Source organism: Dendropsophus ebraccatus, chromosome 3, assembly GCF_027789765.1.
Source record: "Dendropsophus ebraccatus isolate aDenEbr1 chromosome 3, aDenEbr1.pat, whole genome shotgun sequence".
Taxonomy (NCBI): Eukaryota; Metazoa; Chordata; class Amphibia; order Anura; family Hylidae; genus Dendropsophus; species Dendropsophus ebraccatus.
This window is the reverse complement of record NC_091456.1, coordinates 87,375,227-87,389,934: the sequence shown is the minus strand read 5'-3', so window position 1 is coordinate 87,389,934 and position 14,708 is coordinate 87,375,227. Positions and strand designations below refer to the sequence as shown.

General features: G+C 46.9%; 1 protein-coding gene across 2 annotated transcripts in view; it reads right to left on the bottom strand.

The window, feature by feature from the left end:
- Window positions 1-14,708, bottom strand: part of SNX30 (sorting nexin family member 30) — a 116,250-nt gene that overhangs the window by 82,636 nt on the left and 18,906 nt on the right. The window contains exon 1 of one of the 2 annotated variants that reach the window (XM_069962174.1): window positions 1,083-1,167. The exons of the other annotated variant lie outside the window; for it this stretch is intronic. Coding sequence (XP_069818275.1) covers window positions 1,083-1,130 — 48 coding nt within the window. The 5' untranslated portion in view covers window positions 1,131-1,167. Of the gene's footprint in view, window positions 1-1,082; window positions 1,168-14,708 lie in introns of those variants that run through there. 2 annotated transcript variants of the gene reach the window in all.

Here is a 14,708-nt window from a genome sequence, read left to right as displayed (position 1 = left end):
AAAAAAATAAATTTAAAAAAATCACTATAATCAGGACCAAATATTACCTCCATACCGTTATTGAAGAAAACACACTATATATAGGCCAATATTACCACCATAAAAGTGACCGCCCCATAATGACTCTATATACACTATATACAGACCAATATTACCGCTATAGACTGACCACTGTATAATAAATGACTGTATATACACTGTATACAGACCAATATTATGTGGCTGTCACCCTATGGCTGTACTATTGGTGTATATAGTGTATATATAGAGTCATTATGTGGCAGTCAATCTATGGCAGTAATGACTCTACGCTATATACAGACCAATATTATTGCCATAGGCTGACCCCTGTATAATGACTTTATATACACTCTATATACAGACCAATATTACCGCCATAGAGTGACCACTGCATAATGACTCTATATACAGACCAATATTACTGCCATAGACTGACCCCTGTATAATGACTCTATATACACTGTATGCAGACCAATATTATGTGGCGATCACTCTATGGCTGTACTATATATACTGTACTGTGGCTGTACTGTATATAGTGTCATTATGTGGTAGTCAATCTATGGCAATAATGACTCTATATATACGCTATATACAGACCAATATTAATGCCAAAGAGTGACCACTGCATAATGACACTATATACAGACCAATATTACCACCATAGTGACCACTGCATAATGACTCTATATACAGACCAAAATTACTGCCATAGACTGACCCCTGTATAATGACTCTATATACACACTATATACAGACCAATATTATGTGGGCGATCACTCTATGGTTGTACTATTGGTCTGTATATAGTGTGTATATAGAGTCATTATGTGGTGGTCACTGTATGGCGGTAATATTGGTCTGTATATAGTGTCATTATGTGGTAGTCAATCTATGGCAGTAATCAGGGCCGGGACAAAGGGTAGGCCAGGGTAGGCGATGGCCTAGGGCGCCATCTAGTGGTGAGTTACAGGGGGCGCAATTTCAATCTCCAAAAAAAAAAAATTACTACAGGCTCCTGTACTCCTGGTGGCCTCAGAGTGCTACCCCTCCCTGCTCACCTTCAGCATCCTCATGTCCTCCCACTCTCTCCCCTCCTGGGCAGGCATTGTGAATATCCCCTCACCCCGAGCAGGATCATTGCTCTGCCCTGAAGATGGCCTGCAAGGACCTGCTAGGACCTTTCACTCGGACTAGAGGCTCCGCCCCCTCCTCACCATGTGACCTCCTCACTATCTGACTGCTGGAGGCCGTGCCGACTGCTGAGGCTGCTGTCTGGTGAGTTCACTGACTGACTCTCATCATCCTGTAGGTATAGGGAGGCTGGGAGTGCTGGGAGAGGGAGGTCACAGGGCTGCCCCATATAACACTGCCCCATATCCCTGCACTGCTCCTCTATACACAGCACTTCCCATATTGTTCCCCAACCTGTGGGTCACCAGCTGCTCCAAAACTACAACAGTCACAGCATGATAGGAGTTGTAGTCCTGCCACAGCTTGGGACCCACAGGTTGGTGAACACATGTGTTTATTATGTACAGGCTAATTCTCCTGACACTGGTGCTTTATATCCTTATTGTATTGGGTCCTTGTACTGGGTCAGGCAGGATCAGTATATGATGTGTATATGTGACTGTGCTGTCATGGTATAGGGGAGGTGTATGTGGCAGGATCAGTATATGATGTGTATATGGCGCTGTGCTGTCATGGTATAGGGGAGGTGTATGTGGCAGGATCAGTATATGATGTGTATATGGCGCTGTGACTGTGCTGTCATGGTATAGGGGAGGTGTATGTGGCAGGATCAGTATATGATGTGTATATGGCGCTGTGACTGTGCGATCATGGTATAGGGGAGGTGTATGTGGCGGGATCAGTATATGATGTGTATATGGAGCTGTGACTGTGCTGTCATGGTATAGGGGAGGCTCCTGTATATGGCGCTGTGACTGTGCTGTCATGGTATAGGGGAGGTGTATGTGGCGGGATCAGTATATGATGTGTATATGGCGCTGTGACTGTGCTGTCATGGTATAGGGGAGGTGTATGTGGCAGGATCAGTATATGATGTGTATATGGCGCTGTGATTGTGCTGTCATGGTATAGGGGAGGTGTATGTGGTAGGATCAGTATATGATGTGTATATGGCGCTGTGACTGTGCGGTCATGGTATAGGGGAGGTGTATGTGGCAGGATCAGTATATGATGTGTATATGGCGCTGTGCGGTCATGGTATAGGGGAGGTGTATGTGGCAGGATCAGTATATGATGTGTATATGGCGCTGTGACTGTGCGGTCATGGTATAGGGGAGGTGTATGTGGCAGGATCAGTATATGATGTGTATATGGCGCTGTGCTGTCATGGTATAGGGGAGGTGTATGTGGTAGGATCAGTATATGATGTGTATATGGCGCTGTGACTGTGCTGTCATGGTATAGGGGAGGTGTATGTGGCAGGATCAGTATATGATGTGTATATGGCGCTGTGACTGTGCTGTCATGGTATAGGGGAGGTGTATGTGGCAGGATCAGTATATGATGTGTATATGGCGCTGTGACTGTGCGGTCATGGTATAGGGGAGGTGTATGTGGCAGGATCAGTATATGATGTGTATATGGCGCTGTGACTGTGCTGTCACGGTATAGGGGAGGTGTATGTGGCAGGATCAGTATATGATGTGTATATGGCGCTGTGACTGTGTGGTCATGGTATAGGGGAGGTGTATGTGGCAGGATCAGTATATGATGTGTATATGGCGCTGTGACTGTGCTGTCATGGTATAGGGGAGGTGTATGTGGTAGGATCAGTATATGATGTGTATATGGCGCTGTGACTGTGCTGTCATGGTATAGGGGAGGTGTATGTGGCAGGATCAGTATATGATGTGTATATGGCGCTGTGACTGTGCTGTCATGGTATAGGGGAGGTGTATGTGGCAGGATCAGTATATGATGTGTATATGGCGCTGTGACTGTGCTGTCATGGTATAGGGGAGGTGTATGTGGTAGGATCAGTATATGATGTGTATATGGCGCTGTGACTGTGCTGTCATGGTATAGGGGAGGTGTATGTGGCAGGATCAGTATATGATGTGTATATGGCGCTGTGACTGTGCTGTCATGGTATAGGGGAGGCTCCTGTGCTGCATCATTTTCTCTGTTCCTGAAGTCTGTAACGCTGTATATTCCTGTTATACCTATAGCACAATGTGCACCATCATTATACCCGAGGGGCCTGGTGTGTGACACCTAAATTCTCAGGATGCCATGTGTGACACTACTACATTCAGGTGGCATGGTGTGTTACAGTCAGGGGGTACAGTATACACGGTCCTGTTACATTCAGGGGGTACAGTATACACGGTCCTGTTACATTCAGGGGTACAGTATACATGGTCCTGTTACAGTCAGGGGGTACAGTATACACGGTCCTGTTACAGTCAGGGGGTACAGTATACACGGTCCTGTTACAGTCAGGGGGTACAGTATACACGATCCTGTTACAGTCAGGGGGTACAGTATACACGATCCTGTTACAGTAAGGGGGTACAGTATACACGGTCCTGTTACAGTCAGGGGGTACAGTATACACGGTCCTGTTACAGTCAGGGGGTACAGTATACACGGTCCTGTTAGTCAGGGGGTACAGTATACACGGTCCTGTTACATTCAGGGGTACAGTATACATGGTCCTGTTACAGTCAGGGGGTACAGTATACACGGTCCTGTTACAGTCAGGGGGTACAGTATACAAGGTCCTGTTACATTCAGGGGGTACAGTATACATGGTCCTGTTACAGTCAGGGGGTACAGTATACAAGGTCCTGTTACATTCAGGGGGTACAGTATACATGGTCCTGTTACAGTCAGGGGGTACAGTATACACGGTCCTGTTACAGTCAGGGGGTACAGTATACACGGTCCTGTTACAGTAAGGGGTACAGTATACATGGTCCTGTTACAGTCAGGGGGTACAGTATACAAGGTCCTGTTACATTCAGGGGGTACAGTATACATGGTCCTGTTACAGTCAGGGGGTACAGTATACATGGTCCTGTTACAGTCAGGGGGTACAGTATACATGGTCCTGTTACAGTCAGGGGGTACAGTATACACGGTCCTGTTACAGTAAGGGGTACATTATACACGGTTCTGTTACAGTCAGGGGGTACAGTATACACGGTCCTGTTACATTCAGGGGGTACAGTATACATGGTCCTGTTACAGTAAGGGGTACAGTATACACGGCCCTGTTACAGTCAGGGGGTACAGTATACACGGTCCTGTTACATTCAGGGGGTACAGTATACACGGTCCTGTTACAGTCAGGGGGTACAGTATACACGGTCCTGTTACAGTCAGGGGGTACAGTATACACGGTCCTGTTACAGTAAGGGGTACAGTATACATGGCCCTGTTACAGTCAGGGGGTACAGTATACACGGTCCTGTTACAGTCAGGGGGTACAGTATACACGGTCCTGTTACAGTCAGGGGGTACAGTATACACGGTCCTGTTACAGTCAGGGGGTACAGTATACATGGTCCTGTTACAGTCAGGGGGTACAGTATACACGGTCCTGTTACAGTCAGGGGGTACAGTATACACGGTCTTGTTACAGTCAGGGGGTACAGTATACACGGTCCTGTTACAGTCAGGGGGTACAGTATACATGGTCCTGTTACAGTAAGGGGTACAGTATACATGGTCCTGTTACTGTAAGGGGTACAGTATACACGGTCCTGTTACAGTCAGGGGGTACAGTATACACGGTCCTGTTACAGTCAGGGGGTACAGTATACATGGTCCTGTTACAGTCAGGGGGTACAGTATACATGGTCCTGTTACAGTAAGGGGTACAGTATACATGGTCCTGTTACAGTAAGGGGTACAGTATACACGGTCCTGTTACAGTCAGGTGGTACAGTATACACGGTCCTGTTACAGTCAGGGGGTACAGTATACATGACCCCCACATACAGTATAGCCTCCTGGCTGTCCCCGCATAGCGTACAGTCTATTCTGGGGGGGGGGGGGGGGGCGCCATTTGTCTTCTCTGCCTAGGGCACCAAAACTCCTTGTCCTGGCCCTGGCAGTAATGAGTATATATATATACGCTATATACAGACCAATATTAATGCCAAAGAGTGACCACTGCATAATGACACTATATACAGACCAATAATACCGCCATAGAGTGACCACTGCATAATGACTCTATATACAGACCAAAATTACTGTCATAGACTGACCCCTGTATAATGACTCTATATACACACTATATACAGACCAATATTATGTGGCGATCACTCTATGGTTGTACTATTGGTCTGTATATAGTGTGTATATAGAGTCATTATGTGGTGGTCACTGTATGGCGGTAATATTGGTCTGTATATAGTGTCATTATGTGGTAGTCAATCTATGGCAGTAATGAGTGTATATATATATATACGCTATATACAGACCAATATTAATGCCAAAGAGTGACCACTGCATAATGACACTATATACAGACCAATATTACCACCATACAGTGACCACCACCTAAAGACTGAATACCACCTTATTTTTTTCTCAATAAAATACACGGTATTGCCTTAGTGATGTCATCATACACTATACATAGGAGCTGCAGCAATTACATAGGACTGATGAGGCCGGAGAATGGCTGCAGCTCCTATATACAGTCTATTCACCTCAACACTTTGAGTCAGCAGTGCTTATACACACACACCATTTTATTTATATATATATATATATATATATATATATATATATATATATATATATATATACACACACACACCATTATATATATATATATATATATATATACACACACACTCACACACCCATGAAAACACATTATACAGATACAAACCATCCAGTCCACACACTACACACAGGACATGTAACACACACTGCATTCATGCATTATACACCTACATTCATACACATTACACACTACATGTACAGAATACTTACTCCCTCTAGCATGCTGGTTGTAGTGGTTAATCCCCCTCATGTTCCTTGCAGCAGCAGCAGCAGCAGCAGACTATCATCCTCACCCGGCAGCCCTCTCCTCCATCGTCCCGACAGCTCCACACCAGAGCAGGAAGTCAGGTGCAGTGAGAGGAGCTGGAGGGAGGGGGAGCAGACACCGAGACCAGCGTCCTGCAGCCTCTGCGTGACCCCTGATAGCAGCAGCCAGGGATCATTCCAGACGCTGGAGGACGCTGTCTGTGCTCTCCTCTCCACTGGAACTGCGGTAGGGGGCCCCTGGGGGATGGGGGCCCTGGGCATTTGCCCTGCTTGCCCCCCCTAACGCCGGCCCTGTCTGCGGGGAGGGCCCCCAGACTGCGGCTATGATAGTTGTTGTGCACAAGAAGGTATGCTGGGAGTTGTAGTGCACAATGAGGTATAATGGGAGTTGTAGTGCACAATGAGGTATGCTGGGAGTTGTAATGCACAAGGAGGTATGCTGGGGGTTGTAGTGCACAAGGAGGTATGCTGGGAGTTGTAGTGCACAAGGAGGTATGCTGGGAGTTATAGTGCACAATGAGGTATGCTGGGAGTTGCAGTGTTACAGCAGCAGCCTTCCAATATAACAACAACTCTCAGCATCAGGTTTCTTGAGACTTGTAGTCCTGACAGCCCCACACTGTGCCTTACCAGGGACCAGCTAACATGGTTTCAGTGATTGCTCCATTAACACAGGTGTGGGTGTTGATGAGGACAGGGCTGGAGACAGGGCTGGCGTTTTGGGGGGGTGGCAAACGGCAATTGCCCAGGGCCCCCATCCCCCAGTTACAGTGAGTGTTAGGTGCAGGAGCGCACAGAAAGCGTCCTGCAGCTGATGGCAGTGATCGCTGGCTGCAGCTGATGGCTGCTATCAGGGGTCACACAGAGGCTGCAGGACGCTCTGCTCCCGGAGTGTGTAGCTTCCCCCTCCCTTCTGCACCATGTGATTTCCTCTGTCTTCCTAATGAGACTGGTGTGGCAGTCGGGACGATAGAGGAGAGGGCTGCAGGGTGAGGATCACAGGCTGCTGCCGCCGCCATGGTCAAGGACAGCTACACCCAGCATGCTGTTAGAGGGGGTAAGTATACTGTACATGTAGTGTGTTTATGTACAGTATATTTGTGTATAATGGATGAATGTAGTGTGTATGTATATATGTGTATAATGGATGAATGTAGTGTGTTACATGTCATGTGTATAGTGTGTGGACTGGATGGTTTGGATTTGTATAATGTGTTTTCATGGATGTGTGTGTGTGTGTGTGTGTGTATATATATATACAGGGGCGGTCTTGGCATTTCTGGGGCCCCAAGCGAAGTTATGTCTGGGCCCCCCCCCCTCGACACGCGTTCCAAAACAATAGACCGCTGTCTGTTGCCCCAGTAGTATATACCCCTTGTGCGCTACCGCCAGTAATATATACTCCTTATGTGCTGCCCCTAATAGTATATGCCCCTTGTTTGCTTCCCCCAGTAGTATAAAGACCCCTGTGTGTTCCCCCAGTTATATATAGCCCCCCCATGTGCTCCCCCCAGAAGTATATAGACCTCCTGTGTGCTGCCCCAGTTGTATATAGAACCCCTGTGTGCTGCCCCCTGTTGTATATACCCCTGTGTGCTCCCCCACTAGTATATAGGCCCCCTGTTTGCTCCCTCAGGGGTATTTAGCCCCCCTGTGTGCTCCCCCACTCGGATATAGACCTACTGTGTGCTCCCCCACTTGGATATAGACCCCTGTGTGCTCCTCCAGTAGTATATAAACCCCGTGTGGTTCCCCCAGTAGTATATAGACCCCCTGTGTGCCCCACCAGTATTATATAGACCCCTTGTGTGCTGCCCCAGTTGTATACAGTCCCCTGTGTGCTCCCCCAGTTATATATAGACCACCTGTGTGTCTCACAAGTAGTATATAGACCCTTTATGTTCCCCCAATAGTATATAGACCCCCCTGTGTGCCCCACCAGTAGTATATAGCCCCCCTGTGTGCTCTCCCACTTGGATATAGACCTCCTGTGTGCTCTCTAAGTTGTATATAGACCCCATTCTGCTGCCCCCAGTAGTATATAGACCCCTCTGTGAAGCCCCAGTAGTCTATAGCCCCCCTGTGTGTTCCCCCTGTTATATAGCCCCCCTGTGTTCTCCCCCAGTTATATAGACCCCCGATGTGCGCTCCCCAGTTAAACAGACCCCTGTGTGCCCCCCCTCCCATATAGTATATAACACAATAAAACAAACACTTATAATCACCTGGGTCTGGGCGTCTCCCCTTCTCTTCACTCTTGTGGCCACAGGAAGGGTTTTCCCTGCGATCACAAGAGGCCGCTCCCCTTGTCCTGGCGCCGATGCTCCAGTGATGTCACTGGAGCGCCGGCACCACAAGGACAAAGCTGCCACTTGTGACCGCAGGGAAAACCCTTCTTGCGGCCACAACAGTGACTGACAGGAAGGGAGCCAATGTCTCCCGCCCTGTCAGTGCTGCTGCATGTAACTATGAGCGCTCATTACGAGTGCTCATAGTTACAGTTCAGATGGCAGCAGCGAGCGCGGCAGCGGCTCTGTCCAGCGGTCTTGAGCACAAGAGCGGGGCGTGGGGGCCCCCTGGATGTTGGGGTGCTTGGTGCCAAAGACCGCCACTGTATATATATATATATATATATGTATATGGTGTGTGTATCAGCACTGCTGACTCCACTGTCCAGCGGAAGTGTAGCGGTGAATAGATTGTGTATAGCAGCTCCTATGTATAGTGTATGATGATGTCACTAAGGCAATACCGTGTGTTTTATTGAGAAAAAAAATAAGGTGGTGGTAATATTGGTCCGTATATAGTGTATATAGAGTCATTATGCAGTCATCATTCTTTGGCAGCAATATTGGTCTGTATATAGCGTGTATAATGTCATTATTCAGTGGTCAGTCTTTGGTGGTAATATTGGTCTGTATGTAGTGTGTATATTACCGCCATAGAGTGACCGCCACATAATGACTCTATATATACACTATATACAGACCAATGTTACCACCATAGACTGACCGCCACATAATGCATAATGACTCTATATACACTATATACAGACCAATATTACCGCCATAGACTGACCGCCACATAATGCATAATGACTCTATATATATATATATATATATATATATATATATATATATATATATACACTATATACAAACCATTATTACCACCATAGAGTGACCGCCACATGATATTGGTCTGTATATAGTGTGTATAGAGTCATTATGTGGTGGTCACTCTATGGCAGTAATATTGGTCTGTATATAGTGTATATAGAGTCATTATGTGGCGGTCACTGTATGGAGGTAATATTGGCCTATATATACAGTAGTAAAGTTTTCTTCAATTACGATAAGGAGGTAATATTTGGTCCTGATATAGTGATATTTTATTTTATTTTTTAAAACAATGCATATAAATAGTTTTTGTGTTTACACCACTAGTGAGAGTCCTGGCATGTAGCAGCAGTCCTGACATGTAGCGGCGGTCCTGGCATGTAGCGTTAGTCCTGGCATGTAGCGTTAGTCCTGGCATGTAGCGTTAGTCCTGGCATGTAGCGTTAGTCCTGGCATGTAGCGGCAGTCCTGGCATGTAGCGGCAGTCCTGGCATGTAGTTGCAGTCCTGGCATGTAGCGGCGGTTCTGGCATGTAGTGGCAGTCCTGACATGTAGCGGCGATCCTGGCATGTAGCGGCAGTCCTGGCATGTAGCAGCAGTCCTGACATGTAGTGGCGGTCCTGGCATGTAACCTTCTGAATTGACTAAGGGCCATAATACACAGAACGAAAATTGTCCGAATCCGGCCGATATCGCGCTGTGTATATAGAGACAACAGTAATCAAATGATAATTGTCTTTTGGCAAGTGTAAAAATCATTGGCTGCTGATTGTGCGTATAACATAATAAAGCTGTTACTTACCTTATCACGTTCCCCGGTGTCCCCAGACCTTGTCTGTTTGTTACGGCCAGTGACTGGCTGAACGGCCTATCACTTCAGAGAGAGGACCAGAAGTGAGAGCTGGGACTGGGGGATCCCACAGACAAGGTCTGAGGACGTGATCAGGTAGTATATATCTTTATTGTTCACTATATACAGCTAGGGCTGCACACACATCACTAATGATATATATATATCATCTGGCCCTGTCTTCCTAATACACAGGAATGTTCGGCACAGCTGAGTTTTCCTGTGTTCTCTATGGGAGGGGTAAGCCATAGCCACACAGATCTGATGGCGGCTTGTCTCTCTGAGAACAAAGAGGTTGGGCATTGATTTTCCATCAAGCCTAACCCCCTATGCCCACTAATATCATCTGTCAGAGGACTGTCCAGAGAGCCTCATACTTCTTACACTGATGGCCGAACCCACCACGAGTAGCAGGTACCACCAACAAAAGTGTAAAAATTAAATTGCTGCTACAATATTTAAAGGAGAAGTCCGGCGAAAATTATTTTTTTATATGTTATTACTTATGGAAAGTTATACAATTTTCTAATGTACATTAATTATGGGAAATGCTCATATACTGCTATTTCCCTTAATTTTGTGTATCAGGAAGTGTTAGAATTATCTCTGAAGCAGTGACGTCACGACCAACGGTGTAATTCCTATGGAGTGTCCAGCAGGGGGCGCTCTATATATAGAAGTCAATGAGTACCATTGACTTCTATATATAGTGCGCCCCTGCTGGACACTCCATAGGAATTACAGTGTATGTAATGTAATGTAATGTAATGTAATGCACTGTACTGTTGTGACTTTATGAATACATTTATGGAATACTTTGGGGAGCAAGTGTCCTTGCTCCCCAAAGTATCCCATAAATGTATTCAATGAATACATTTGCAGGGCACCGAGCAGGGAGGGAGAGAGGTGCCATCTACCTCCCCCCCCCTTGCTCGGTGCTGGGAACATATACAAAGTACTACTCCCCCATTATCTGCAGATAATGGGGGAGTAGTACCTGTGCTATCCCTATCACCGCCCGCGCCGCCGCTCACACAGGGGCTGCTATTCATCTCGCCGCTGATTCCCCGCCGCCCGCGCCGCTCCTAACTACCCGCCCGCTCGCTCGCCCGCCCCATTCCTGGCCGCCGCTCTCTGCTCATGCCGGCCGCGTCAGCCCACCCCCACCCCGGCCGGGAGCACGGCGCTTCCTGGTGTCCCCGGCCGGGGTGGGGGCGGGCTGACGCGGCCGGCATGAGCAGAGAGCGGCGGCCAGGGGCGGGCGAGCGAGCGGGCGGGTAGTTAGGAGCGGCGCGGGCGGCGGGGAATCAGCAGCGCGATCGTAAGTTTGATGCCGGGAGGAGGAGGAGGGGGAGCGGCGGGGGGCATGAATAGCAGCCCCTGTGTGAGCGGCGGCGCGGGCGGTGATAGGGATAGCAAAAGGTACTACTCCCCCATTATCTGCAGATAATGGGGGAGTAGTGCTTTGTATATGTTCCCAGCACCGAGCAGGGAGGGAGGGGGGAGGTAGATGGCACCTCTCTCCCTCCCTGCTCGGTGCCCTGCAAATGTATTCATTGAATACATTTATGGGATACTTTGGGGAGCAAGGACACTTGCTCCCCAAAGTATTCCATAAATGTATTCATAAAGTCACAACAGTACAGTGCATTACATTACATTACATTACATACACTGTAATTCCTATGGAGTGTCCAGCAGGGGCGCACTATATATAGAAGTCAATGGTACTCATTGACTTCTATATATAGAGCGCCCCCTGCTGGACACTCCATAGGAATTACACCGTTGGTCGTGACGTCACTGCTTCAGAGATAATTCTAACACTTCCTGATACACTAAATTAAGGGAAATAGCAGTATATGAGCATTTCCCATAATTAATGTACATTAGAAAATTGTATAACTTTCCATAAGTAATAACATATAAAAAAATTATTTTCGCCGGACTTGTCCTTTAAGCATTTGGGGCCCCACCTTCAACTTTGCCCAGGGCCACATTTAGTCTAAAACCGTCCCTGCGTCTGAGCAGTACAGCAGTACCGGCCGGGCTAAAGTTCACTGACACCCAGGGCCGCCATCAGGAATTTCGGGGGCCCCATACAACCAAAGTGTCTGGGCCCCCCACATTAATTTAAAAAAAAATTGTGTGTTCGACCCACGCCTTGCTGGGAGGTATAATTTGGTTCAGATCAATTCTAGAGAACTGGCTCATATACCCCATTTTCCCCAGTGGCTTAAAATGTAACCTCTGTTATACAGTTATAAAATTGTAGAAACTAAATGTGAACAAGGTGCAATGTAAATGTCACCATACAGACACTTACTTGTATAGCTGCCTCTTGTGCTCTGTATGCAGTGCATTATATTCACCCTTGCAACGTACAATTTATAGCGTGTCTACAAGCCCAGCGGGGCTCATTATGATGGAGACTAACACTTATACAAGAGTGGGGTAGGGGTTCCCCTGTATTCAGAATGCTGTTGAGTACTAGGCAATGCCCCGTCTGGGATTATTGAATTTCGATGGTCTGGGGGGCCGTTTGATTTGTATATGTCCACCAATATACCCCCCCCCCTCCCCCCCGGTATGCTCACTAACATAGAATATGTTGATAAGGCTAATATAATGAGGCTGTTTCATGTTAGTGAGCATATACAAATCACACACACACACACCCCCAGGCAGACTAGTTTAGCTCACCCAAGCCAGTGATAGCGAATACATGGCGGTGAGAACGCTTTCTAGGAGATCCTGTTTGTGCAGCAGAGGTGTCTTTATCCTGCTCTGCATAGACCCTCGAAATTCAATAATCCCAGACGGGGCATTGCCTAGCACTCAACAGCATTCTGAATACAGGGGAACCCCTACCCCGCTCTTGTATAAGTTTTAGTCTCCATCATAATGAGCCCCGCTGGGCTTGTAGACACGCTATAAATTGTATGTTGCAAGGGTGAATATAATGCACTGCATACAGAGCACAAGAGACAGCTATACAAGTAAGTGTCTATTTGAATTGCACCTTGTTCACATTTAGGTTCTACACTTTTATAACTGTATAACAGAGGTTACATTTTAAGCCACTGGGGAAAATGGGGTATATGAGCCAGTTCTCTAGAATTGATCTCACACACAGACACCAGCACACATGTATACAGACACCAGCACACATGTATACAGACACCAGCACACATGTATACACACATACAGACACCAGAACACATGTATACAGACAGCAGCACACCAGGGCACGATGAAGTTTGAACTTCTGCAACCTGGAGAAATCACCTGATATCACCTGCAGTCCTATGTAACACCACATAACACAGTGGTATCTCTGAGTACAGATAATGTAGTAGATTTCACCTGCAGTCCTATGTAACAGCACAGATAACACAGTGATATCTCTGAGTATAGATCCTCTAGTAGATGTCACCTGCAGTCCTATGTAACAGCACAGATAACACAGTGATATCTCTGAGTACAGATAATGTAGATGTCACCTGCAGTCCTATGTAACACCACAGATAACACAGTGATATCTCTGAGTACAGATAATGTAGTAGCTGTCACCTGCAGTCCTATGTAACAGCACAGATAACAGTGATATCCCTCTGAGTACAGATAATGTAGTAGTCACCTGCAGTCCTATGTAACAGCACAGATAACACAGTGATATCTCTGAGTACAGATGATGTAGATGTCACCTGCAGTCTTATGTAACACCACAGATAACACAGCGATATCTCTGAGTACAGATAATGTAGTAGTCACCTGCAGTCCTATGTAACACAACAGATAACACAGTGATATCTCTGAGTACAGATAATATAGATGTCACCTGCAGTCCTATGTAACAGCACAGATAACAGTGATATCTCTGAGTACAGATAATGTAGATGTCACCTGCAGTCCTATGTAACAGCACAGATAAGACAGTGATATCTCTGAGTACAGATAATGTAGTAGTCACCTGCAGTCCTATGTAACAGCACAGATAACACAGTGATATCTTTGAGTACAGATAATGTAGTAGCTGTCACCTCGGGCGCCCCTACTAAATGATGTTCTACAAAATAAGAAAAGTGTCATACAGTGACTGACAGGTGACGTCTTCTTTGATCTGAGGCGTCACTTTCCCTTTTCCTCTCCATCCGGCCCAGTCCTCCATGATGATTCCTTCCAGATATGTTTCATCTTTTCAGAACCTGCGAGACAAACAATTTAGGCTCCGCACATTTCTAGCAGCTTCCTTTCCTTTCTCCCCCCTGTAGGCTCCCATAGTAACTGCGCTGTGTGGGATGCCCCCTGTATGTAGGATTCCCTGCTGTGCCCCCTGTATGTAGGATCCCCTGCTGTGCCCCCTGTATGTAGGATTCCCTGCTGTGCCCCCATGAGCTAATAATGCCCCCAGAGATGCCCCCATGAACTAATAATGCCCCCAGAGGTGGCCCCCATGAACTAATAATGCCCCCATAGGTGCCCCCATGAACTAATAATGCCCCCAGAGGTGCCCCCATACACTAATAATGCCCCCAGAGATGCCCCCATATACAAATAATGCCCCCAGAGGTGCCCCCATACACTAATAATGCCCCCAGAGGTGACCCCATATACTAATAATGCCCCCGGAGGTGTCCCCATGAACCAATAATGCCCCCAGAGGTGCCCCC